The sequence below is a fragment of the Astatotilapia calliptera genome, chromosome 1 (assembly GCF_900246225.1).
Source record: "Astatotilapia calliptera chromosome 1, fAstCal1.2, whole genome shotgun sequence".
Classification (NCBI taxonomy): Eukaryota; Metazoa; Chordata; class Actinopteri; order Cichliformes; family Cichlidae; genus Astatotilapia; species Astatotilapia calliptera.
Genome location: NC_039302.1, coordinates 11,290,010 through 11,317,531, shown reverse-complemented (window position 1 = coordinate 11,317,531; position 27,522 = coordinate 11,290,010). Strand labels below are relative to the sequence as shown.

The 27,522-nt window shown below is 42.4% G+C and overlaps 1 protein-coding gene and 1 long non-coding RNA gene across 2 annotated transcripts; both read right to left on the bottom strand.

The window, feature by feature from the left end:
* Window positions 1-12,503: 12,503 nt before the first annotated feature.
* LOC113019950 (uncharacterized) lies at window positions 12,504-13,745 on the bottom strand. Its single transcript, XM_026163617.1, has 2 exons — window positions 12,706-13,745; window positions 12,504-12,582 (listed from the first exon to the last, which is right to left on the bottom strand). The coding sequence occupies exon 1, from the start codon at window positions 13,741-13,743 to the stop codon at window positions 13,075-13,077; it is 669 nt and encodes a 222-aa protein (XP_026019402.1). The 5' UTR covers window positions 13,744-13,745; the 3' UTR covers window positions 12,504-12,582; window positions 12,706-13,074.
* Window positions 13,746-20,022: 6,277 nt separating this feature from the next.
* LOC113018952 (uncharacterized) lies at window positions 20,023-20,420 on the bottom strand. Its single transcript, XR_003271897.1, has 2 exons — window positions 20,225-20,420; window positions 20,023-20,101 (listed from the first exon to the last, which is right to left on the bottom strand). It is a non-coding gene; the product is annotated as an uncharacterized LOC113018952 (long non-coding RNA).
* Window positions 20,421-27,522: the final 7,102 nt, after the last annotated feature.

Genomic DNA, 27,522 nt, shown 5'->3' with positions numbered 1-27,522 from the left:
AGGTCCTGCGTGATGTGAACTCTGAGGTATTTGAAGCTGTCCACTCTCTCCACTGGGCACTCGTTGATGACGAATTGTGTTGATATCTAGTGAACGCAGCAACCGGGTCATTGCAGCAGATTCCAATGCAAGACACCCTACGAGACCACCCATCTCCCATGCTACAGTCAGCAAAGTGCTTGCTAAGTTTCGTGAAACTGGTTCAGTGTTGGATTTGCCAAAATGTGGACGCAAGAAAACTGTCACTGATGAAGAAAAATCAGTGGCTGTCCTAGCTTCATTCAGCAAGAGCCCACAGCGTAGCACTCGCCGCATGTCACTGGAGAGTGGCATTAGTCGAACATCCCTTCGGCGGATATTAGCTACTAACAAATGGCACCCTTACAAACTCCAGCTACTGCAGCATCTCAGCGAGGATGACCCAGATCGATGCACAGAATTTGCAGAGTAGGCAAAACAAAAATTGGAACAGGATCCTCAGTTCACCCAGAAGATTTTGTTCAGTGATGAGGCAAACTTTTATGTGAATGATGAAGTTAACAAACAAAACCAGCGCTATTGGTCTGACACTAACCCACATGGATCCCTCCAAGACTGTTGGAACAACAAAAGTGATGGTTTGGTGTGGTATATGGGATACAACGATAGTGGGTCCATTCTTCATCAATGGAAACCTCAAGGCCACTGGATATTTGAAATTGCTACATGATGATGTGTTTCCCTCTTTGTGCACTGAAGCTGGCACGTTCCCTGAGTTTTTCCAGCAAGATGGTGCACCACCACATTATGGGTGCCAGGTCTGAGCATTCCTAGATGAAGAGTTTCCTGGAAAGTGGATTGGTCATCGTGGGCCAGTTGAATGGGCCCCAAGGTCTCCCGATCTGACCCCCTTAGACTTTTACCTTTGGAGTCATCTGAAGGCAATTGTCTATGGTGTGAAGATACGAGATGTGCAGCACCTGAAACTACGGATACTGGATGCCTGTGCTGGCATTTCTCCTGCGGTGTTGCTATCAGTGTGTGAAGAGTGGGAGAAGAGGGTTGCATTGATAATCCAACACAATGAGCAGCACATTGAACACATTTTATAAGTGGTCAGAAACTTGTAAATAACTCATGAACGAATAAAGTTACGTTGAAACCAAGCACACCATTGTTTTTCTTGTGACATTACCAATAAGTTTGATGTGTCACATGGCCCTCTTCCTATTGAAAAAACAAAAGTTGTATCCAAGATGGCCGACTTCTAAATGGCCACCATGGTCACCACCCATCTTGAGGAGTTTGCCCCCTCACATATACTAATGTGCCACAAACAGGACTTTATTATTACCAACCATTCCCATGTTATTATGGTGTATCCATATAAATGGCCCATCCTGTACAATCTAGCACCCATTCATGCATGCTGATTTTACAAACATTTTTAGTAACGTAAACCTAAACGTAAAACAACTCAAAGCAACAGTAATAAAAATGAGTCAGGTCTCAGATGAATTTCATTCCCCTCAGAGAAAATCTTGATTTTAAACCAATCCACCATCATACTTTTTCTAAAGTGGGCATTTTATGTTCCTACCTTACCACCAGGGAAATTAGGAGTACAAGACTATCCAAACTCAATTCCATTTTTTGGCTTGCCTGTATTCATAATGTTACATACCATCAGTTCATAAGACAGCTTAAAGACACGGTGGTATAATAACACTGTGACACTTAAACTTCTGCTGCTTAACGAGAGCAGACTTTTTTGCCCCCCAAAAAAGACATCACAAAATGGATATACCAAACTCCTGAGCACACTGCACATGCTGTTATTTTTCCATTAGATGTACAACTTGTGTTGTTTAATCACTAAACATGAGTAATTAGCAGGAAAAATGTTCCTCAGCTTTGTTAGCATCTCACGGGACTGGTATTATGACCACAATCACTCACAGAAGACTATGAGTGATATGTAGCTCTCGAGGTTCTGCTCTGCTCTGCTCAGAAAGAAAGAAACAAATACATTTCATATTCCCAGTGGTGCACACCACCACGCTCACATCCATTGTGCCCACACATGTGTGAAATTAAACCTATCCCGACCTTACATCTGACTGAGAATGCTATTTCTCTTGATAAAACATTTTAGCCGCAGAAGTATCAGTGAGGACACATTTTCTTGTTTGATGGCCTGCAAGTCACAAGGGTACTGTAATGGCAACAAGATGCATCTACGTGTACTGTAGGCGATGTCGACAGAAAGAAATGACGGCTGAGTCGATGTGTGCGTGCGAGCGCGTGTGGGTGTATGCAAGTGTGGACAAGCTAGCTTATGTGTATCCATATTCATTAGAAGTGCTGAAGAGAATCCAATAACGGTTGTGTCAGTTGAGATTAAAGAGATTGACCTTTGGTGACTTCAAGTGGAGCATGGGTTTGTGAGTGTGCATGTGTGTTTGTGAGTGTTTGTGGGTATGTGTGAGACAGATGCAGGGTAGATGAAGATTTTATGTTGACACTGATGTTGGGGAGAAAAAAGACAATAACAAGATGGAAACTGAAAAAAAGGGTTTCAGAAATGTAAAAGAGGGTAGACGAGTCCATATTTGTGATTGGCCATATGCTGCAAATACCACCTCTTTCATGTTAACACAACTGTTGCTAGATCAGCTTGTTATATCAAGCTGATGATACACCATTGTGGGAATGCTTAGTCTGATTATCATCTAAGGATACAAATATCCTGATTTAGGCTAGTTACCTAAATTTTACCTGAATAGGACAAAATCCTGCTCTGTTTTATCTATCAAAACCAAACAAAACTAAACAGGAAAAGCCTCCAAATGGCAAAAGCAAAACAGAGGATTTGTCGAAGCTATTTTATTGATGTGAAAACATGTGTCCAGAAAAGCTGGAACCAAACTTGTGTGTGCACATGTGCGTGTGCCTCTACATAAAAATAGCTAAAAGCTAAAAGTTGTTAATTTTCTATGGAATCAACTTAAAGCATGTCCTCCTCTCTACTGTAAACAGCCTGTTTTAAACAGCTTTGAACAAATAATGAAGTAATGGAAGACATAGTCATCATTTGTGTTAGCCTCTGTGAGAAACACTGCGTTCGTGTCGTTATTACACTGGTTGCCACCTTCACTACTTTACTTTTAAATTGATTTTTCTACCTTTTCCACTTTTCTCCATAAACACCACAGACGATGGAGAAAGTGAGTCTATTTTGGGAACAGGTAATGGAGTTTCGGCTTGGATCCCACTCGGAGAATGTCTGAATGACATTCTTTTCCATCAGAGAGAAAGTACTTTGAACACGCTGCGTCTGGGCCAGAAATGGCTCTCACGTAATCAAGGAGTCTCTATGTGTGTCTGAGACTGTTGAGGGGGGTGGAAAAGGGTGGTCATTATGTTGTGCTTGTAGAAATAGAGGGAATAGGAAGAAAGGAAAAAAGACACAAATGGAAGATCAGTTTCTCTACAGGGTGATTTTTAGTAAGGTACAGTAACTTTGCTGTAAATGCTCCCCTAGGTTCTCCTCTGAACAATAACACACAGGCAGTCAAATGCACACACACCTTTAGAGACACTTTGGAAGTTCACTCAGATCCCGTGTTTGTTTGCGAGATGATTTGCAGTCTCTATTGTATTTTTACCATGAATGGCCTCTGATAGCATGTCTAAATACAGTATCTGTGCTGCTGCAGCTGGAGCTGACTCTCCCCTGACCTTTACTTGGCCCAGTCTGCTGTTGTAGAGTAAGAGTGACTGGTGAGAATCAATGGTGTCCTCTCAGCGCACACAGACACACATTGACAGAGAAGCCTGCACGCACACACTTGCTGCCATGATCATCATCCTGATGTCAAGGGGACATGAAGTCAGCCCTTATCCTCTGGCGTACCTCCAGAAGCTGGTGTGTCCTCACCGGCTTCTGGAGCCGGACAGCCTGACATTCAGCACAGCAGTAAGTCATCGATCCACATACAACCGGAGAGAGAGAGAGAGAGGGGGAGAGAGAGAGAGAGAGAGAGAGAGAGGGGGGGAGAGAGAGAGAGAGAGGGGGAGAGAGAGAGAGAGAGAGGGAGAGAGAGAGAGAGAGAGAGAGAGAGAGAGAGAGAGACTTGGGGTGAAGGGAGAGAAGCTGAGGAGCTTGTGGAGGAGGGAGAGGATACAGGGCAGGGTTGATGGAATGATATCTAGTTGCCGCAATAGATAGCATCAGATAGTTGATAAAGAGCTCAGAAATAGAGTAGGGGGTAAGAGGTGCTGGAAAGCTGACTGACTGATAGACTGATGAAAGTGGGATATCCTGCCACTGGGCTGACAGAAACTCTGTCAGCTCTGAACCCACAGTTTATTGGAGTACTGAGAACTACTGGATACTCTGAAATGGTTTGGTTTCAAATCTTGGTGATGCCTTTTGTCTTTGGTCTGCACTGTGTGTTGGCATGCAAATCTCTGAGGTGATGTCTAAGTTAGACTGAATAGGATTTGAAATGTGAAGGTTGTAAAGAAGCTTAGCTTTGTTTATACAGAGAGTATTTCTGAGTAAAATGAACACTGTACATTCTTCAGTATTTGGACGCCAGGAACTACATGCAGTGTCTCAAATCCTTTACGTGCACATTTACAAATGCTGATTTGAGAGAAGTGCATTCATAATGACAAAATTTGACTACATGAGATGTAGGTACTTGTAATGGACTAAATTATATTGCTGAAGGTGTGTATTTGTCACCTACAGTGGTTACCATCTTAGCTGCATGGTGGAATTTTAAATATATATTATCAATACTGATGGCAATGTCAGTGCTGCAGCATTCTGTCATAAAGCTTTTCACCTGGTTGTATCCGTCCTTGACACTACTGTCATTTTGTGACTGCAGCTGGCTATTGACGCTGAAGCGTCGCTTGGCTTGGATGCCATAGGAAACTGTAGTGTGTCTCCATTTCAGCAGTGTGTCAGTCTCCCATAAACAATGGCAACAATGACAAGACAAGCTGCTGCTGACTTAACAAGATAAGTTTTCTTTTATAAACCACCTTCGGTAACGTGCAAGTTAGAGTGTGTCAGGGACCAAGCAGTAAAGCATAAAGGACACAGGTGGTTTTAATTAAAAAAAACGGGTTTTATTGACCCAAAAATATGAAAATATATTTAACAAAGCCAAAACTTAAACAGGCAGACCAATAAAAGAGGTCAACTCAATAGACTAAACTCAAGATAATAATTAACAAAACCTCAAACAAACATATGGTAAACTGACCTGCTGAAATGACACACAGGGGGACTTAAATACTGGTTTAGCTAAACCAAATGACACACACGGGGGAAAACAAGATGGCTGCCATATAACCAACTAATACAAAACATTTAAACAAACATGAAACACCCCCCAGGCAATGAAGCATGTGGTGCAATCCAATTAGGCTGTCAGCAGTACTTCAGGTCTCCCAGCCCTTTGCCACACCTTTTGCCAGACAGGAGGAGACACCAACCCCCAGGTAACTCAAACAAAGAAAGATGTATTAATATAACATAAAACAGAACTTTGACCTTGCAAGGTTAATATGTGTGCACGCCATATAAAGGTGTGATGGAAAAATGAATACATTTAATAAAGAAACGATATTGAACAATAAATAGAATATTTTAAAGTAGTGACTGTAAATTAAACTAAAGTGAATCAACGGGTGATGAGGTGTGGAGCTTACCATGTGTGGCATGCCATCACAGAGTGCAGTTTAAAAAGTTTGAAATAACTCCTTTAGCACATTAGCAAGGGAAGCCTTTGATGATGGAGAGATGACATCTTATCTGGTTTATTAAAAAAGGCAAATAAAAAAAGAGGCTCAGGCTCAGCCAGCACTTAGTATCTCTGAGAAATCCCTACTATATTTAACCAACTGTTTTGCCAAAACGGCACCTTATTTTTAAGAACTCCTGCAAAAACTGACAGTTTGCACATGCACATATAAATATACATAACATCTCTCTCTCTCTCTCTCTCTCTCTCTCTCTCTCGCTCTCTCTCCAGATAGATAGATAGATATAGAATATGTTGCATTACTGTAAATGAACAGAAAATACAATGTTTGAAATTAGCTCAGCCTTAAATCTCATCATCAGAAATATTAATCCATAAAATACTGATAGAGAACATTTTTCTGCAGAATAATTACTTTTACTTTTATGATTTGTCGATAACACAGTTTTGTCGTCATTAGGTGTTTTCATGGTATTTTATTGCTTCTTTTACTACAAGAATGTTTCTAAAAATCCTCCACCACTCCTCATTGTCAAATAATAGTAAATAATTCTTTGCAATCAGCATATTTAAAGGTAAAAGATAGGCAGCACAAATGGTTTTTAAATCTGGTTTGATTTGCCTTGTTAAACATTAGAACAAAACTTTTTTGTGTCCCTCTGATTGACTATCTGTAAAACTCACCCCACACCACTGGTGGAAATATATGTGTTATCAGAAACTTCATTTGTAAATACTCAAAAATGCAGAAACTAGAGTTACAAATATAGCTGACTCATCATTTCTGCTCATATAAAACAACTTAAGTTTTTTTTTTTGTTTTTTTTTAAATGAAACACTACTCTTTCAAAATACTGCTATAATACATAATGACAGTCTGAACACAGGTCTATTTGGAAGTGCCACACAAGCCATTTGAAATGAGATACCACTGAGATACAATCTCGATGCCTAGATGGAGTCGGCTCTGTTCTGTCATGTGGTATAATGTCATCATAATTCCATTTTTAAAATCTTTTAAAACTGTTAGTATTTTTGTAAAAAAGGAAAAAGAGAGGCCCCTTTTCCATCAGGCAGTGAGCAGCAAAAACAGGGATGACAACCAAGTAGTACAAAACCCAACAATTATTTTATTTACAATAAAGGGTGCAGGGCATTTAAAAGCAAACCAAACAAAAAACTAAATCAGAGCAACATAGCAGTCCTGTTGTATATTATGTGCATGGGTGCAACAGTTACAAATGTTCTAGAACAAACTCAGTGTCCCACTGGAAACTGCCTTTTACTGGGTCCACCTCCGCCTCCACAGACAGTGGAGGCCCAGGTTTCCTTGATACCCATGTGGCATGTCTTTTGCAACCCTGCTGTGTGTCGGCTCTCCTGACTGTGTTGACCTCCCATCTTTTATAGCAGATGACTGAACAGGTGTTGATCATTTCCTTGATTGGGAAGCTGTGGGTAGGAAATTAAAACAGACTTTTTAAAATAAAAGCATACGAAACAACAAATAAAAAACATGCTAACTATGAAAACAAACTTTTAAAAAAACACACACACACAGAGAATAAAACATAAAAATTACTTCCACCCTATGACATTTACATGGTTTGCTGTACTGTTCTTCAGTCATCCTTTGCTCATTTGCCTGTTTATTGCAAACAGTTTTGAATTGAATTGTTGATTTTCACTGACACAAAAACAAGACTGTTTTTGCCTTGATTTCCATGTGTGGCCAATTTAAACATATAACCATCGTCTGCCCTCCTTTTTGTTCCTCAATGGTTCAAATACAGAAAAGAAAACAAGAAAAAAACAAGAACACAATCAATTACCAATTCTGAGGATAAACAACATGCAACATATTTCACAATGTCAAAAAAAAACGAAACAAAAAATCAGATACACAACTACAGTCTTGCATGACTGTCTGTGTGTGTGTGCCTTTGACACTGAAAGAAGCCCCCCCAAGAGTCAGAGGCAGAGAGCGAAAGACCCAGGAGACCCAGACTCTGCATAGCTCCCTATGTGTACTGAAGCTTCAGTGCCACACATCTCAATGACAACTGCATGCCAACCCCAGCAGCAGGAGAAAGAAGGCCCCAGATGGCGCATTAAGGCCAAAGGGCAAGAGCCCCAGAGAACCATAACAATGCACTGCAAACCTCAGCCATCCCCAAGGGCCCTGTTCTTGACACCAGAGAACTGCCTGGTGCCTGGGGCAGTAGGCAGAAGAGCACATGGTCAACACAATGACGGTAAGGTGCCCAGGTCCTCTGACTGCAAAATCCCCCAAATCATCACTCCTCCAACTCCACTGTTTGACAGTTGACATGAGGCATTTGGGGCTGTGTTGTTTTTCCAAACGTCTCTATTTGGTCTCTTTTTCCAAAGGAAATTGTTCTTGTGTTTCTTTAAAATGCACTTTTGCAAACACAAGCCATGCTGTCTTGTTCTTTTAGAAGGACAAGGCTTTCTCCTTGGGGCGATCGTGCCTCAAGAGTTGGGCGTTTGTCTTGTAATCGGAAGGTTGCCGGTTCGAGCCCTGGCTCCGACAGTATCGGTTGTTGTGTCCTTGGGCAAGACACTTCACCCGTTGCCTACTTGTGGTGGTCAGAGGGCCCGGTGGCGCCAGTGTTTTTTGAGCACTGAACAGTATGACCTTGCTGGGAATTTGCTGGGGCGGCCAGTCCAGGGAAGATTGATGACCGTCATGTGCTGAGTGACATAAATGTCTTCCACTTGTGAATAATCTTTCTCACTGAAGAATGATGAACCCTAAACTGTTTGGAAAGGGTCTCCGAATCTTCCCAGACTGATATTTTTCCTCTTTGACATTATGTCAACACCCAACCGAATGCTCCAGATCAGCAAACTGCTAAAATGTTTGCATTGATTTCCAACACCTGGCTGCTTCTTACCCTATGAATTCCTATGGAAGCAGTAGGGGTGTGCTTAGTTTTCCACACACTGCTTCTACATTTTAGTTTTTGTTAAATAATTAATGACACATCTCATAGTTGTTACCGAGTCTGTGGATTTGCATATATGCCTAAACCCAATTGTTCAGGTGTGGTAAATTTCTATGGTGTCATTCAGTACTGAGACACTGCAAAGACTACTGTGGAAAATCATAAGCAAAACAGCAATGAATCTAAGGGTGCAAGTAGACGCCTGAATAGGAATTTCAGCAGAAATCTCTTATCTCTTATGATATGCAAGTTCTTACTGGCAGTTAAAATTAAGTTGGTAACCAGAAAAACCTAAACCTGGGGTAGATAAAACAGTAAATCTGCATTCTTTACAACCTTTATAGCCTTTGTCCTTTGAACACGTTTATCTTTTGTTTCATGAACCTTTTTCTCTGACGTCCGCACACACAGAGTCCAATGCTTTGTCTTTTTAGCATTAGGACTGTTTGACTTTATTTCCTGTGATAATTTTTAATATCTCATAGTTGTTACCGAGTTTTTCATCATGCTGATTCCAGTTATGGTGTGAATGGTATTATACTTGCAGGTGTGTCTCAGCTTGTTGCCTTGTTGTTGTGTTGTCTGACTGCTGTTTCTGGTGAGATGTGTTTAGGCACCCTTTGTGTTTTTGTCTACTGCTCACTCATTGTTTACACCCTTTCCTGTCACTGTTATTTACAATTTCTATCTGTTCAGTCATATTTTTACACCCCTTGTTATTTTCACAAAACAAAGATGTGTTAGAGGGGATATTAACTATGCACCTAGAATATATTGGTAGGGGTGGTATTTTTAAAATATACACACTCTTGCCTTTTAGCAGACACCCTAGCTGTCGCTTTTTGAATTGGAGTAAAAACTGTGTTCTTGTCATACTTTTTTTTTTTTTTTTTAGTTTGGTTCCAGACAGAAAGCTGCTAATGACTGCTGCTGGTTCCATTCACAATCATCTGGGGTGATTAGGACTGTGACCTTTAGCAGAGTCAGATAATTCAGAGCTTAGAGATTTTTATCCCCCTCTAAATTCTAAGAGAGAGCCAGAGAGAGAGAGAAAGGAGGCACTGTTGGGCTTATCAAAAGGAAGGAGAAGCACATCTGAGAAACGAGGTGCAGGGGAGAGGATGAGAAGAGACATGAAGTGGAAGAAGGGGTGGAGGCACAGAAAAAGGTGGGAGGATCACACTTTGCAGCTCACCCCAGAGGTGCTGACATTATCTGGGAGACACAAGCATCGAAAAGAGGTGAAGTCCATGAAAGGAGAAGGAGGACGGGAAAAAGATGGAATAAAGAGGAGTGAAATGTAGCTTCTGACGTTCTTCAGAAATACCTGACATTTACCTGGTTTTGGTGTGTGAAGTCTAGACAATTGGAGTCCAGTAAAAGGCCACCCGTCCTCTCTCTCTCTCTCTCTCTATTCACTGCTGAAAAGAGACTTTCTAATATCCTGAGCAGATCACTCAATGATCGGGATGTAAAAAAATATTGTTTGCCAGACCCAAAAGAATCAATTCCTTATCCAAACAGTGTGTGTTAATATGCAAGTATTGTGTGGCTGAGATTGGCTGGAGACCAGAAGGTTTAAAAAAGAAAAAAAAATAGTAACAATTGTGAGACATCAGTGAAAGTCTTACTTCATTAATTGCATCAAATGGTCTGATTGGTTTCACTGAATGGACATGTGACTTTTCATGGCAAAAAGTAATGAAATGAAATATGTGCAGCTCTGAAATGGGGAAAATTAACAATTTAAATAATCTACAGAAGAGGATACGAACCTGGACTATAAAGCAAACAAACATTTTTTGTTGTTGTGAGGGTTTAAAACTGGTTTATTTTCAGCCATGGAAGTTCCAAAGCTTTGTGGATAACAATGTTTCTCATTTGGGCCATCTGACAGTTGGTCCATCGCTTCGCTTCAGAGTGAAATATCGTAACTAACTAATGGATACCCATTAAGTTTGGTACAGATGTCTTTACTCACCAAAATGATGAATCCTATTGATGTTGGTGATCCCCATTAACTCTGGTACCACCAGAGGGTTTTTGCTTTGACGTCTAAAATTGTATTCCATGTTCCATAAAAATTGCCACAAAACTTCGTAAACACATTTCTAGTTCCAGGACAAATCAAATGATTTTAGTAATTCTATTGTTTTTCATTCATTATCACATTTAGGTTCACATTGGTGGTGAAAGAAATATCTCTATTATGGAAATATATTGGATAGGTTGAAAGTTTATGGCATCAATGTAGCGATGAATTTTTCATCTATTGCCATCGTCACAAGAACATTTAACACTGCAAAATAACTTAATCAGTGACAAAATGCTTGTGAATGGGAGTTCTAATAGTCTTCATCCCAGTTTGTATTATACTCTTATACTCTGTCATCTACTAATCAATGGTTGGTGGTTTGAGACCTTAGGCAAGATACCGAACCCTGAGTTGCCCCAGATGCATCCATTGGAGTGCGAGTGAGTGTGAGTCTGTTAGGTTAAAATGAGGCTTGTAGTATGAAAAGTGTTCTGAGTGTTTAAATAGAGTAGAAAAGCAGTACATAAGTACCAGCCCATTATCAATGATGGACATGAATTTTCAGGTTTTATGTTCCTCAGCATGACTTTTCATCAGTCTGCTCGCATGTGTGCTGATAAAATGGTAAAAAAAAGACAGCATTTTTAAGTTGTCCTCACTTTCCTAAAAAAACAAGCTAGTGTGATACACATTGCAATTTTTTCACACACTGTTTGATTATATTAATATTATATTAATTACAAATATGTTGCTTGGTTAGCTTTAGTTTAATGTAGGCCTTTAAAAATGAATCAATTAGGTTTAGAAAATATAATAATTTAGGTTAAAATACAACCGATACAAGTTGTTTTTTTTATATTCGTTTGCCATGGTGACACATTTTCTCTATAAATAATTTATGTGCTTCTGACATGAAATATGTTTTCTACTGAAATGCTTTGCTTGAAAATTCATGTTCACTGACACAAAAAAATAGATTCATTTTTCATTCACTCCCATGAGGCTGTGCTGTAGTGTCAACTGTACACTTCAGTTCAGTTGAACTTAAAAACGCCAACACTGCCTTTATGCATACAAGCAGCGGTAAAAACATTTTGAATTAAAGCAAAACCCAATCTAATCGTGGATTCAGTGAAGTTGAATAAAATTGTTACTATCAAAAAATTCAGTGGCTGATGAGCAAGTATCGGCAGCTGCAATTGAGTGAAGAAATCAATCAATGTTAAATGCAAAGGTGACGAAAGTACAGACATGCTGTACTTTGGTAGAAGTAAACATACTAGTATTAAAAATACTCAGATAAAAGTTGAAGTACTGAGTCAACCAATTTACTCAAGTAAAAGTGAAAAAGTACCGGCTCTGAACTCCTTAAAGAACATTTCTAACACCTAATTTTGTGCAAAGCTAACTAAAGCTTGTGCTATATTAATGTAATAATAAAATAATATTAGTAGACAGAAATACAAACTTTATTTTTGTGTAAATGTTAATTCTAATAAACTTACTCAGCTTGAACTAGTTAAGCAAAATATAAAATGAAAAATAGGAAAATGAAAAATAGCTTGTTTCTGTTGCCTACATTGTAGAGGGTGGCTTTGTCTCTAAACAGGAAAATGAATGAATGGTTGATGTACGGTTTTTACTAAGTTAACTACCTTTAATTTAGCAAACTCCCACCGTAAGGGTGTGTTTTAACTGATGAAACTGTGTCGTACTCAGGCTCGGACATCTGATTGCTGCCTTTTATAAGTTTATTCCACAACCATAAACTAACACCAGTACAGTAACCGTGCCTTTACAGATGCCAGGTAATCAACTGAAAGACACAAAATAAAACAACCATACAACATTAACAAAGCAACACTATTAATGACAGTACAGTTTAGTAATAGTCATATTTATAGCTTTAACACGTTACTTGGTTAACACAGAAACTCACCAGCTCGGCTTCATCAGTCATAACAGCGATATCAATGAAAAGAAGATCCGGCAGGTAGGATCTATGAGCGGCCGTTAACACGTACCATCCCAGACTTAGATAAATCACTCCGTCTTAAATAAATTTGTCATTTAAAGCAAATATGAGTCTGGCTGATAATAAATCACAACAAACAAATTGGCATGTTAGTAATATGGGAAAAAACCACACACCTCCCACTTGGGCTACGTGCCAGACTAAGTAGGCCACAATAACCAGTAGCAATAAACACTAATATAGAAAACAAAAAGTCTTATAACAGTGTTTTAAACAGGTTGGGCCTGGTCCCCACACCCAAGAGTCCCCAATCTGCAAGTATCTCCTGGGTACTCAGGGGGATGAACCACGTTCCTCTTGCTCCTCTACTGGCAGTAACACCACCAACCTCCTTACGTCCCTGTGGAGAATGGTGGAATGACATGGTTCCCTGTCCTTCCTTGCCTGAGACCAGTTGATGGGACGACTACAACAAATCCTTACTTTGACATCTCGAACAACACCTAGGTGATCCGGATCTGCCTCCTCCACGCGGCCCAGCTTGAAACGACCCCTAAGTGCGTTCTGATCTGCCACCCAGACAAGGTCCCCAACAGAAACATTTCTCGCCGGGGCATGCCATTTTTGCCGAACAAACAGGTGCGGCCCGGCCAACTGACTCCAGCGTCTCCAAAACTTGTCCACTTCCACCTGGACTGCACGTAGACGACTGAATGGGTAGGCAGGGAACTCAAAACCCATGTTGTCGCCCCTGGGCCCTGCCCGACCCAACAACAAAGAGTTTGGTGTCAACACATCTACAATTTCTTCCTGAATTTGAGCTCTGGCCCCGATAGGCCTCTCATTGGTGAGGTTGGCCGCCAAATAGAGGAGGGTTTGGAATTCCAGAGCAGTCAAGTTTCCCTCCTCACCAACGTTACTCAACGCCCTTTTCAACACGCGAACAGCTGCCTCTGCTGCTCCATTCCGGTGTGGGGAGTCCGCTGGACTAAACTCCCACATCCAGTCAGACCGAACTACGGCTGCCTTTCTTTGGATCTCGTCTTTGTCGATACCCGCAAGGAAATCATAGAGCTCCTTCAGCGCAGGTTTAGCTCCCACGAAATTGGTCCCCTGGTCAGACCAGAGTTTCTTGGGGTGACCCCTCAGGGCAGTAAACCGCTGGTATGCCTTCAGGAAGCCCTCAGTTGACAGATCTTCAACTATGTCTGCATGAACTGCTCTTGAGGCCATACAGCTAAAAACCACGCCCCAAACTTTCTTCTTCATTCGTCGTCTTACTGAGTCTCCGACAAAATATGGACCAAACAAGTCCAAAGTAGTGTACTCAAAAGGGGCTGCTGGCGTAGTACGTACGGGAGGAAGATCACTCATCACCTGAGTGCATAGCTTGGCCCTGCACTTTCTGCAACTTACGCACGAATCAATCACCTTCCGTACGATCCTGGGACCTTGAACTACCCAGCCCCTCTTCCTCATCCGAAGAAGGGTGGCAGAAACACCTTCGTGGTTGACACGATGGGCGTCCTCAGCGAGGAGAGAGCTTAACCGACACTTGTAGGGGATCAAAGGGACCCCGGACCTCTCCTCCTCAACGGATTGAATCCGACCATAGCACATCAAGAGCCCCATTGTTTTATCCTTGCGCACAACCAGGCGGTTGAGCGTCGTCGTAGGGAAAGTCACACCTGCTTGGGCGGCGAGGCATAAGTCCTGAAACGCCTCTACTCGCTCCTGAGCCGTGGGCACTGCCTCCCACTTTAATCCTACAGCAGTTCGACCCCTGCCAGATAACCAAAAGCGCAAGGCTCTGTGGACATAAGCTATGACCCCACAGAGCTTGGCTAGAGAATTGAACCGTGAAAGATCTACTTGATTTATCAAGGCTGAACCCCAGCACTCCTTGATCCTGCAGACATTAGAAGCAACAGAAGGAGACCCCTTAGTCTCAAAAGACGTAACCTTGTTGCTGAATGGTAAAAGCTCTGGACTTACTCGGCCGCCGACCACGGCTTTGACGCTATCAAAACCATCTGGAGTAGTCTGCGCCCTTTCCTGCGACCTTGTTAAGATGGCAGAAAAAGCCTTTCTTTGGAGTCGACTGACGACTTCTCTAGTCCCAGAGGCCACCTCTGCAGCTGACTTTATGGGCCACTCCTCTACTGGCTTGGTTAGGAACATGGGACCGGTCTGCCATGAAGAGCCCTCACCAAGCTGCTCAGGGGAACATCCTCTTGTGACCAGGTCAGCCACGTTGAACTGGCCAGGAAGCCACCACCAGTCGGTCACAGGCCCAGTCTTCTGTATCTCTCCCACTCGATTTGCAAAGAAGGTCTGGAACCCGTAACTCTCCCGTTGGATGGCACCTAACACAGTCTGACTGTCCAGAAAATGGTACCAACGATCTATTTCCAACCGACTGTACTTCAGAAAGTAACCTTTCAGGCGAGTGGCAAAAACAGCTCCACAAATCTCTGCCTTGACAGCATCTCCCTTTTGTTCAATTGGAGTCAATTTGGCCTTGGACTCCACGAGCCGGGTCTTAACCCCTCCAGATGTTTCCCAGCGCAGGTAGAGGACCGCTCCGTATGAGTCACAACTTCCATCAGAGAATGTGATCCCCCAGGGTTTACCCACCCAGCCGGATGGTGTAATACTCCTGGGAAAGGTGATGGTACTCAGCCGCGCGTACTCCTCAAAGAGCTTGATCGCTCTCCCACGTAGTTCACTAGACAGCGGCTTATCCCACTTATCCTTAGTCAGTATCCCGGCCTCCTGAAAGGCTCTTCTGACAAGAATAACACCTTTCTGCTTCAGGGGCGTCGCCAGACCAAGGGGGTCATAGAGCCCTGCTACCTGACTTAGAAGCATACGGCGGGTGAGGGGATTTGGCGTCTTCTCCCCTATGTTCTCCTCAGTGAGGTCTACTTGAGTACGCATCTTTTTCTTTCTTGCGGAGAAGTTAATAGCCACCATGAGGAAGAGCTTGTCTTCTTCCACGAGATAACCCACACCCAAGGCCTTGTTGTCCTCGGTCCGCAGCTGGTTGGGCAACATGATGGTTTCTGGTTCGGCAGGAACAGCACCTTGCCTCCCACTAAAGCCAGACCGCACCCAAGGCTTGAGGTAAAACCCACCATGCTTGAGAATGGTTTCAACCCCCTCAAGGATCTCGCTCAGTCTCTCAAGGTCGTTGTGGGACACAAGGATGTCATCCACGTAAGTATCCTCTTCAATGACACGTCTTTCTTCCACTCTGTTGACAAACTGTGGCAGAAAGGCAGTCTCTCGCATGGCAACCTGAGCGATACAACCTGCAGGCTTGTCACCCATGTTCACACGCACCACAGCATAATCCTTGATGTCCTCCTCCAGGGAATGCCTCCACAAGAAGCGGTGAACATGCACCTCTTGATCCTCCAGCCATACAGAGTTATACATTTTGGAGACATCCCCTATTGCCGCATGCTCTCCCTCCCGGAAATGGAGCAGCACTGCCCTAATGGGATTCAGGACATCTGGGCCTTTCATCAAGATGCTGTTCAAACTAACACCTCTGTACACCTGGCTGCTGTCCCAAACGAGCCTCACCAGCGTGGTGTTGGAGTGTGGGTTGGGCGCCATCAGATGGTTTATCCACCACACCGCTCCTTTCCACTCGTCCAACACCGTCTGGGAAAGCTGGATAGCGGCCCCCCTAGCCAGCATGTCGCACACCTGCTTAGCATAAGCTGCCTTCCATAGCGGATCTTTCTCGAGGCGCTTTTCTGACTTCAGGAAAGTCGCCTCCACAGCTTTGCGGTTGTTAGGCAGGGTCGCAGGGTCCTCTTTCCAGGGATATTTAGCATCCCAATGGGGTTTGTCACTATGATTGTCACTCAGCTTGAAGGTTAGACCTCCTCTGATGATCTCCAACTCTCTTTCATCAGCAAGTGACATTTCTTTCCCTCCAGGGGCACACTTCTCGCAGCGGCACCCGCCACACATGGGATCACAGGCGGCACCAATACTGTCCCACTGCAGCCATTTGATGATCTCAGTGTTGGATGTAGCCGTGGTACCGACTTCTACGCCGTTCTTTGGTTTTGGGCAGCAGTTATGGAGGGCCACAACTCTCTGAGACTCCGCCCTCATGGAGCATGCAAAATGGGTCGATGAGAGTCGTGCAGTCACCTCCACATCTTCAAACAGATCTGGGTGTGCACCACTGATGGTTTTCCCCAACGGACCATCCCACAGAACCAAGTCACCGCACCTCATCATTCTCTGGGGGGCTAGACGACCCTCCCGGGTGCTGATGAGTAGCTCAATCTTTTCCGGGCGAATCAGTTCCCCGGGTTCGACGGAGCCTGGGAAAAACTTCTCCAGGCGCCCCGAGTCCACGACGTGACCCACATTGGCAATCTCTTCTAATCCATAGCAAACCATCTCATGGAGTCGCCATGTTCCCTTCTTTGTGGCTACTTTTATGCTCACCAGGTATCTCTTTGTCTCTACTTTTGCCTCCATGCCACCAACACCATGAACAACTAAGGTGATTGGTTCACCAGGCAGACCAAGCCTCTCCGCTGCCTCGTGGGTGATATAATTCGTGTCAGAGGCTAAATCGATGAGTGCTCCAATCCAGTCTCCCCTCTTGGTGGTGACGTCCAACAACATCATGAGGACCGGGAGCTCCTTCAGACAACTCTCATCTTCTGAGCCTCTGCCAGCCCACAACTTTGAAGTTACTTTGTTTGTGCAAGCCCTTCGAACAGCCTCCAGCTGCTCCGGGGACAGACCTAGGCCAGCAAACACAGCCTCTTGCTCTTCCGTCGGGCCTCGGGGTTCTCTCCTTTTATCCCCTTTTATCCCTTGCCTAGCTGCATCTTTCCTAGTTGGGATCTTAAGACACAGGAAGAAATGGTGATCCGATGAGGCATCACCCCTTCTGCATCCTTCATTACGACACAGAAAGTTTTTACTACACGGGTCATCACTCCCATGAGAGTCCAGACACCTGGGACATACTTTTGTCTTTTTCACGTAAACTCTCCGCTCTGACGGGTTGGCCTTTTTAAACGTCTTACAGCGGTATAAACGCCCTGTGTGACCCTCTTCGCCACACAAACAGCAAGGATTCTGTGACAGCTCACCTCTCGTCTCGCTCGCAGTAGCCTTGGTGAACGAACGTCTCTCTATCCTCCGATCAGGCCTCTCTTTTGGTTTCTCGCGGGGGCTCGGATCGGCTGCCCTGGCAGTATTAGACTGTCTGATGGATTGCAACTGCTCCAGTTGCACCAGAACTGTCTTCTGATCTTTCAGGAACTGCCATAGCTTATCAAACCGGTTCTGTGGACTGACATCATTGACAGGATCACATCGGTACAAAAGCCACCTTTCTTTCATACTGTCCGGCAGCTTACTCTCAAGTGACCGGATCACTAACTGATTTTTTATGGCATCTTCACAACCTAGGTCTATTAAGTCCAACAGCGCCCTCTCTACAGCTTGGATCAACTGTAAAACCTCTCTGGGTTTGTTGTTGCGCACGCCCGGTAACTCCTGTAGCTCAAGTACAATGTCATCTGCTATCTGTGATACGTCACCATAACAGTCCTCTAAAACTCGGAAAACCTCACTCGCTGTACGGCAGTGAGACAGCCTAAGTTCACATTTTACTGGATCAGCAATACTGTCCATCAGGTGGAAGAGCCTGCACTCCGGGGAACCTGTGGGTTCCGCTAACGCTTGGAGGATCCCCCAGTTACTCTTCCAGCGCCAGTAGCTTCTCCTGTCCCCAAAGAACTTTGGTAGGCTCAGGGGTGCGAGTGCGATCCTTGTTCCGAGTGATCCTTGAGAGACGGTAGACGTGCTCTGTCCTGCCCCAGCGCCATTGGGTCTCACACCATGCACTCCTCGAAGCTGCTGTGGCGTGCCTGAGAGGCCAGGGTTGAACACAGGACTCCCCAGACCCTGGTATAGTGGTCCCTGTGGTGGCGCTTGAAGGGCTGCAATGGAAGGACTTGCAGCTCGTGCTCCATCGGGGCCACCTTCATCAATAACCTGGTTACTACTGCCCACTGCGGCACTTTGGCATGCAGCAGGGTGCACGTCAGCATCTAGCGCACCACTGGCACGCGCTGGGCCATCATCTCCACCGGTCGCAGCGGGCCCACTGGGCTTGCTAGTGCTGGTCGTCACTCCACCGTCAGTGCCACCTTCATCACTGCTTTCACCTTCACTGCTAGTCCTGCTTCTAAGGTCGCCACACCCAGATCTCCTTCTTCCATCTAGGGTGGTAGCCAGCACCACCATAGCCACTCTCCTCCTTTCCTTGAACTCTTTGAGACAAGCTCGCATAACGTTCACTTCTTTCTCTGGAACATAACGATCCCACTTATGCACAAACTCACTCAGAGCTTCCTCTCGGCCTTCCACAGCAGGGAGCATTGAATCAAACTGATCCTGTTTTATTTGACCCGTTTTGAGCGCTTCCACCTGGCTAATCATATCCTTTAGGTCAACTCTTAGACTGTCAAACTGAGCTGATGCACAACGAGACCATGACGCTTCCTTTAGCTTCATTTCTGTGGTCTGGTATTTTGAGCGGCAGTCCTGCAGCTTCTTCTCCACCTCAGCTATTTCTGCTGCAAGCCCACTTGCATCTTCTTCTTCCATAGCAGCGATGTAATCAAAACTGCTATCACAAACCTCACTATAACTGTCTTTGAGTGTCCTACTTTCACACATGAGGTCATGTTCAGTCAGAAGGTCAATGTTAAAGGCAATGGAATTGGCTTTCCTAGTAAAAACTGCTTGCGCAGAGGACCGCCTTTTCTTTAATTCTTCTCGGGATGCCATACTGACTTTTCCTTCTTGTTTATTACCGGCGTTATTCCTTTGCCCTCAACAAAGATGACGGCGACCCACTTCCGGTCGCTTAGCGGCTAGTAACTGAATTAAAAGTTCGTTTTCGGCGGCCGGCTTATCCTATGCCAGCGCCCTAATAGTCCCAGCAAAGAAATCCACACACAGTCTCTCACGTATGAGGGCTTGACGGTGTTTTGAGAACGAAGTCACGTCGATCGGCCGTGTCGATCGGCCGGGCTCCGTCTAATTGCTGGATTCTCCGTAGTCGACACAGACCCTCCTCCACTTCTCCGTCGCGGGGGGTGGCTAAGTGTTGATTACTGTACGGTTTTTACTAAGTTAACTACCTTTAATTTAGCAAACTCCCACCATAAGGGTGTGTTTTAACTGATGAAACTGTGTCGTACTCAGGCTCGGACATCTGATTGCTGCCTTTTATAAGTTTATTCCACAACCATAAACTAACACCAGTACAGTAACCGTGCCTTTACAGATGCCAGGTAATCAACTGAAAGACACAAAATAAAACAACCATACAACATTAACAAAGCAACACTATTAATGACAGTACAGTTTAGTAATAGTCATATTTATAGCTTTAACACGTTACTTGGTTAACACAGAAACTCACCAGCTCGGCTTCATCAGTCATAACAGCGATATCAATGAAAAGAAGATCCGGCAGGTAGGATCTATGAGCGGCCGTTAACACGTACCATCCCAGACTTAGATAAATCACTCCGTCTTAAATAAATTTGTCATTTAAAGCAAATATGAGTCTGGCTGATAATAAATCACAACAAACAAATTGGCATGTTAGTAATATGGGAAAAAAACCACACAGTTGAAGTGGGATTCAGCAGGTGGGGAAATCACTTGTAGTGGCTCAGTGTGGGGAAAAGAATGACAACAATAATTTCTATCGAGAGCTCCGATAGATTTCCTTAGTGTACAGGCTGTGATCAGCTGACCTGTTGCTCTTTGTGGATTTGCACACCTGAATTTAACCAGATGTCAGCAGATGTTTAATGAGTTGTCCTGGCTGATTTCCATCCTCTACACTGACAGTACACACTGTTTATGCTGTCTTATTTTCTAGATAGTATAAAGTTGGTATGAAGGTTGAATTCAGCGAATGTATCTCAGCATTATTAGTTTAACTTCATATGAATCTCTGCTACACACTGACCATGAAACCACAGCTGCTCTGAACCAGTCACACACTGTTCTTTGCTTTAAATCCATCACAGTGCAGCAAACTAACCTGTTTATCCTGCACTAACCTGCAGATAATTTTCATGCAGCCTCTAAATAACACAGTTAGTGTACCTCAGTTTGATTTGCAGGACTTTTCACAATATGAAAATATAAAGTGTCACATCTACAGACTCAATATCTGATTTAAAAACACAAGGACTTACATGTATGCTTTAAAGTTATTATCTTTAAATATGACCTCTCTTCTTCCCCGCCTGTCCCGTGTTTATGAAGTGAAGTTAACTCGCTTTCTTTTCTCTCCCTGTCAAATACAGCAGCGGGACCTTCAGTTAGAATCACACAAACTGCACACAAACAATTTGTGTGATTGCTAATGTTTATTAAGCTGATAGAAACGTTGCATTTGAAATTACCTGCCACAACACGTTACTCCGCTTGTCTTCTGTAGGGCTAGCTAGATTTTAGATAAGTTCCACAACCACAATTTATGGACATTTGAAGTTGTTCCGATGTTATGCAAGAAAAAGAAAACAAAAAATAGGAACAAATAATTTTAACCCCTTACAGTTTTGCCTCTTGCATCTCCTTTTCTCATCTCCTGCTCATTAATACATGAACAAAAATGCCTTTCATGAGTTACAGCTTCAAGTCGGTTTGATGTTTGGAGGTTAGCAGTGACATGAAATAACAACTTCTTTCAAATGTATCAAACCAAAAGTAATGAGTCTGTTTTAAAAATGTAAGGAGAAGAAAATAGAGAAATTTGTTCAAACATGCAGGGAGTGAAAGCAAAAAGCAGTCAGAAAAATAAATTACTCAAGTAAAGTACAGATACCTGAAATTTCTACTTAAGTACTGTAACAAGGTATTTGTACTTTGTTACTTCCCACCTCTGGCTAAATGACAACATGTCTGTAAAATATAGACATTGAAAAGAGCTAATCAGCATTAGGATTTGTCTTTATAGCTTATTCAGTATTTATTGCAGTGGGACTGGTCGTTAAGGTGACGTGCCAGACTAAATTAGTGACTTAGAGGACAAATGAGACCCAGGAAGGCTAGATTAGAGCGAGCCTGAACTTATCTTGGTCAGACTCCTAATTGGGGATTAATTTAGCTTAGCTTTTTAGCACTCTTTATGCAAACAAGAAACAAACAGGTTCCTCTTTAGGTGAATGGGATCAAATGAAGAACAAAAAATTAAATAAGGAAAAGGCAATCCAGTGTGGCATTAGGTGTAAATCATTAAAGTGAATGAAGTGAGGTTCGGTGCCTATGTGTGCTTCATTAAATACAGAACACATGCATCCAACCGAAGCCTTTACTCCTTCAGCTGCTTATGTGAAAAAGCCACTGAAGGTGACGATATGTGGAGCTGTATTATTAGTAGCATGGTTAAAGGAAGGGACAACTAACCGCTGACCTCCACGTCGATTTCAAATAACTTCTTATTATAAACACCCACAGCAACTCAATTATTTAATCACGCCTCTAGGCCTGCTAAATCAGCACTATCAATGAATCTGTGGAAGAATACAGCTTTGCACCTTGCCAGGGCCGTCATTTCATCATGATTAAAACTCAGTGGTTCGGGAACTTGTCAGATGCCGCACAATTACCCTGTTTGGCAAAATGCCAAATGCACAATGTGCATTCACATCCACAGTTGTGTGAACATGTCTCCAAGGTGAACCTGCACTATGAAGGTAAATTTGCATTATCAAGCTCAATTATTAAAAAGAAAGAAAAAAAATCAATTATACAAATCAACAAAAAAAACACAAGGTGCAGAAACCATAGCTATTTTTTGTTATTTTTTCAAATTGACGTATAAATACCAAAAAAAAAGGTAGTTACAAAACAAATGTGACACTTTTTGTGTGCATCTCTGTTTACAAGGGCAGCTGTGGCAGATAAAATGATCCTTTTATTTGAGCCACAAGAAATGAAACTGTAAAATTTGTGTCTCTGGCTGGAATCGAACCAGCTATCAAGGAGTTAGGTTCAATAAGTGAATTAGGTTAATTGGCAACAGTTCATTAACATGACAAGGTATGAAAAGAGCATCTTAGATCAGTAAGGATGGTGACAGGTTCACCAATGTGCAACAAAAAGTTAAAAAAAATTATTTTATGATGAGCATGATGCTGTCAGAAGATTTTAAAATCTTTCTGTGCTAGACAAAGATGCTGATGTTGTGCATTGGCAATATATGAAACAAACTGAACTGAATTGATTAGAAATATATTTCTGGAAATGGCTGTGGTGAAAAGGATGTGCATCACAATTTTTAATCTTTTTAACAGGGCAATTCAGAAAACACAAACACACACACAAGGGAATTGCAAGCATTTACAGGTAGCACTGACGTGCCAGCTGTTCTCTGCAAGACACCAAACATCGACTGCCAGTGACACAAACACTTGAATGCAGTTTCATTTTCCTTGCACAGTGACATCTTGATAAAGAGCTGTTTTGCATCTCCCACAATGAAATGTTCCTATGCAGGTAACAGGAATTTGCATTTGTCACCCAAAAAAGATAAAACAATAAATACATTGGATAGTAAAATGACATTCAAGATGGAATATGAGATTAAATAATGGTGTCGGAAGACAGAACCACAGGAGAGATTAGTGTAGGTCAGAAGGAAGTGCAGTGGTTTTCCTGAGATCTCAGCTGACCTGAATGACTGACTGCTGGCTAGATCTATCACTCCAGGAGAAAAAGACATATACTGTAAAAAAAGTAAACAAAGTCTAACAAAGTTCTGGATTTCCTGTTTTGATTTCTTGCTTATTCTATTATATTTTGAGGCTTTGATCCATAATCGTGTTTCTATGTGTCATTATTCTTGTGATTTTATTTAGTCTGTTGCTGTTTTTAATTTCTGGCCACCAGCTGTCACCCGACCACATTTTATTCACTTTGGTAATTTTTAACTTGTTACTGTCCGACATGTCACAGAGGCCTGTCTGTTTATTGAATGTTTGCCTATTTGGCATTCCCCAATGAAGATGTCAATGACACAGGAACTGTTAGCCCAAAATGCATGTAGGACACATTACACAGATATTACCTCCTCGTGTCTGAAAATAAGTTTGATTTTTTGGTTACTGATAAGGTTGCTGATAAGCTGGGGAACCATTTATGGAGAGCAAAGAAAGAGTACTCAGTGCTACAAGTTGGTGGAACCACTTGTCCGGCACCTGTACAATGAGAGCTGTCTGAGTGTTTATTTGCTTTTTATAGACAAAAGGAATTATTTTTTTTAAAAACACCAGAAAAATATCAATATAATAGCATGACTAAATATCAGTTACAGAAAAAAATATCAGTCCATGGCTTTACCCGGGCTTTAAATACACCGGATACTTATTTTAGCCCTCACAGCGATTTGCAACAACATTGTTGCCTCAGTTGTGCTTTGATACTTCTTCCACAGGCCCAATCTGTCCTGTCCCCTGAGTTATGGAGGCCTGTATTTGACTCAAACAACAAAATTAAAGAGGAGACAGGAGAGCTGGCTAATTAGAGCACATGTTCCATATGTCTTGGGAGAATTAAATATATTGCACTGCATAATAACAAAACTTTTTTGTGTTTGCTGGTTAACTGAATTGATTCCTGAAAAGCTGCTTGCTCGATTAAGCCTGTGTGTGCTCTTCTTTTGGCAGGCGGGCCTGCTTCATCTTCATTCTGCAAAATAAATGTTGTTGTTTTACGGTAATTTATTCATGTGTATGTAACACTAAGGCACATTTAGAAGCTCGTGAGGATTTATACATGGGGACTTAACTCTTGGCTACATTCTACATGTAGCCAGGGTGAACTGAAATACTCACAGAAAACTGCTCATTTATCAGGGTTTCCAATTCCAGAATAATCACAGCAATTTGTAAAACTATACAACGGTTGCATGGTAATTTACACCAAAAAGGTCAATTCAAGAGCTTCTTTCTTCATTCATTCCTTCAGGGGGAACCATACACGTACAGAAGCGTCTTAGAGTGTGTGTGTGTGTGTGTTTAAGCGTAACCTCAGTGGCAAGTTCACTGTGCTCTGCTGAGGTATGTTTCAGAAGAGAAGCCAGAGGAGGGTAGAGTCAAATATCTGCTCTGACCTCGTATGTGTGGGATCTGTCTGTGGTCCCGCAACACTGGCCCTCTGCCAGGTGAAACAGCCCACACAGTGAAATCCTGCGAATGTTGTGAGTCAAAATTGTGGATATCTTCATTTCAGTAATGCAGGGATTATACAGTCAAAACGTCATCCCTGCTGACCTGCCAGGTGCAGCAAAGTGAAGTGAGAGCTATAAAAGATCTTATGTAATTCCATTTTAAAAACTGCACTTTTGAGAGGCAAAAAAAAGTTTGAATATGTTACTTGCGGAGTGAAAAAGTCACAATCGCAACAGTTACAATCCCCCAGTCCCCATTTAACTTTTCCACTGTTATCTTTCAAAACTGGGTGCAGTAATAAATGGTTCCCAACCAAAAAAGTAAAAAAAAAAAACAAAACCCCGTCTTCATTCTGTTTTCTTTTTCATTTCACTTGCACTTTTTTTTGTTATATCGCTGCGATTTCGCCAATGCATTTCTCGTAAATCAGTTTTTGCTCACGGTGCTCGCAGATTTGAAAAATGACATTGAAAACATTGAAGCACTACGTGTCCTTCCAGATAATCTGCAAAACACGCTGTGAGATCAGTCAGTGTGACAAGCAGAAACACAAACCTCATTCCGTGCACCCTCATTGTGCTGGGCTGACAGGCGCAGTCTCGGGTAACTTAAAACTTTGCAGGGCATAGTTTATGGTTAAGGAAAGTTATATGTAGAGGCAAAAATGTGCTTTCTTTGTAGTTTCTTTGAAATGAGTCTCGATATTGTTTGATAAATGACAGAATATTGATCTTTCTCCCTCCAAAATACCATTTTGAATATATCTGATTGTAACTACTTAGCAGAGAATAAAACTGAGAGCTTCTGCATATCACAAAAATCATTTATGAGTTAACATTACTGTTACATATGAATATTATATGCCTGGTGAAGCTGGAGAGAACCCATTTATGCATTTGTTTTGCACATGATACAGCAACCTGTGTCATGTGCAATCTGAGTATATGTATTGGGAAGGCGTCGGAGGATAGAACTGAGAGGATAATGCAGCTGAAATCACTGGCACGACTTTGTCTTGGACTCAGTGTCATGGTTTATTAACCTCTGACACATGATTGGTTAAAGATGGCTGTCTGTCAGTTCGTTATTACCAATTTCCCCCCCAATGAGAAGCTGTTAGCTTCCTTTCCAGCAACAAGTTAGCTGCCATGGTGAGATTTCACTTCTTTCTGCTCTGTTCCCTAACCTTCCCCATTACTGATAATTTGGACTATTAGTTAGGGAGTGCCATCTGGGTACTCTAATTATCCTCTTATGTTTCCCAGCTTCTCTTAACTACGTCCTGTCCTTTCCCAGACATCTTTTCTCTCATTCTCTGACAGCTTTAGAGAGAGAAGTGAACATAGTAAGGGATAAAAGTTAAGGAGTGCTGAAGATGAGAGACAGAACGCTCCATTAAAAAGGATACTGGGAAGTGGAAAAAAATCAGATTTGATGAATTCTAAATGAGAAGAGGAAACTAATCTTTTTCACCCCCTTTATGTTGTCTCCTCACTGTCTGCTGTGTTTGCTTACAGCACTTCAGAAGACACCGTACTTCAAACTATTTGATAAAAGAGAACACGCGCTGTGATTTCAAATATTAGAAAAGTTAGCTTTTTATTGCCGTTCTATGTTTTTCTAACCAAACGTTTGTTCCAGTTTCAATAAATAACCACAAAAAACCCCCTTTTAATTTAAATAGTCGTCTCTTCTTAAGTGTGTTGCATAAGTATTGTGCCAGTGGGGCTCAAAATATCACAACAAGCACACGCGCTCACACGCAAACAAATCCAATTACCATATATCTGTATCCCTCTCTCCAAATGTCATGCAGACAGCTGCCTGAATTATCACTGAACAGCAAATCATTCGCCATATGTTAATTATAAAACTAATAAAAAGCAATAATGATTCCGATGAACATTTGGAGAATAATGTCAGTGACATCACACTGCAGGCCCACAATAATTAGCACATTGCTTCCAGTACATTCTGTACAGTAGGTGATAGACAGTTAATCTTTTTATAGAGATTTTTGCCTCGCTTTGCTTAAAGAAACTAGTTCTGCATCTGGAACTCTTTTGTGCTGACACAATGTATTGGCACAGGGGGTCATTATCTGTGACAAGACTAAATACAATTTAGCTTTACGTAATTGTATCTAGTGGCTCACACATTCCCCTAAAAAGTGAAAGAACCCCGGTTTGACCGCGGGAGGAGACACAAATCCCTTCGGGGTTGTGCCAGGAAGGCCATTCCAGTGTAAAAATCTGCCAAATCAAACATGGGGAACTACCCGCTGTGGCGAACCCTTGTTAACGAGGGAGCAGCCAAAGTAGCACATCAAATGTAGAAACCAAGATGTTCTTAGAAACTTCTCAAATCACTCCTGCACCATCCTTTCTATATTCTCACCAAAATGTCTTCAGTATCCAGTCTGAAATACCAAAATACAAAAGGTTTGATTTGGTCATTAGATAGTTGAGAAACACTCATTTTGGCAGTGAAACGAGCTGTAGACACAGACTCTTTTCATAGCTGATATTTT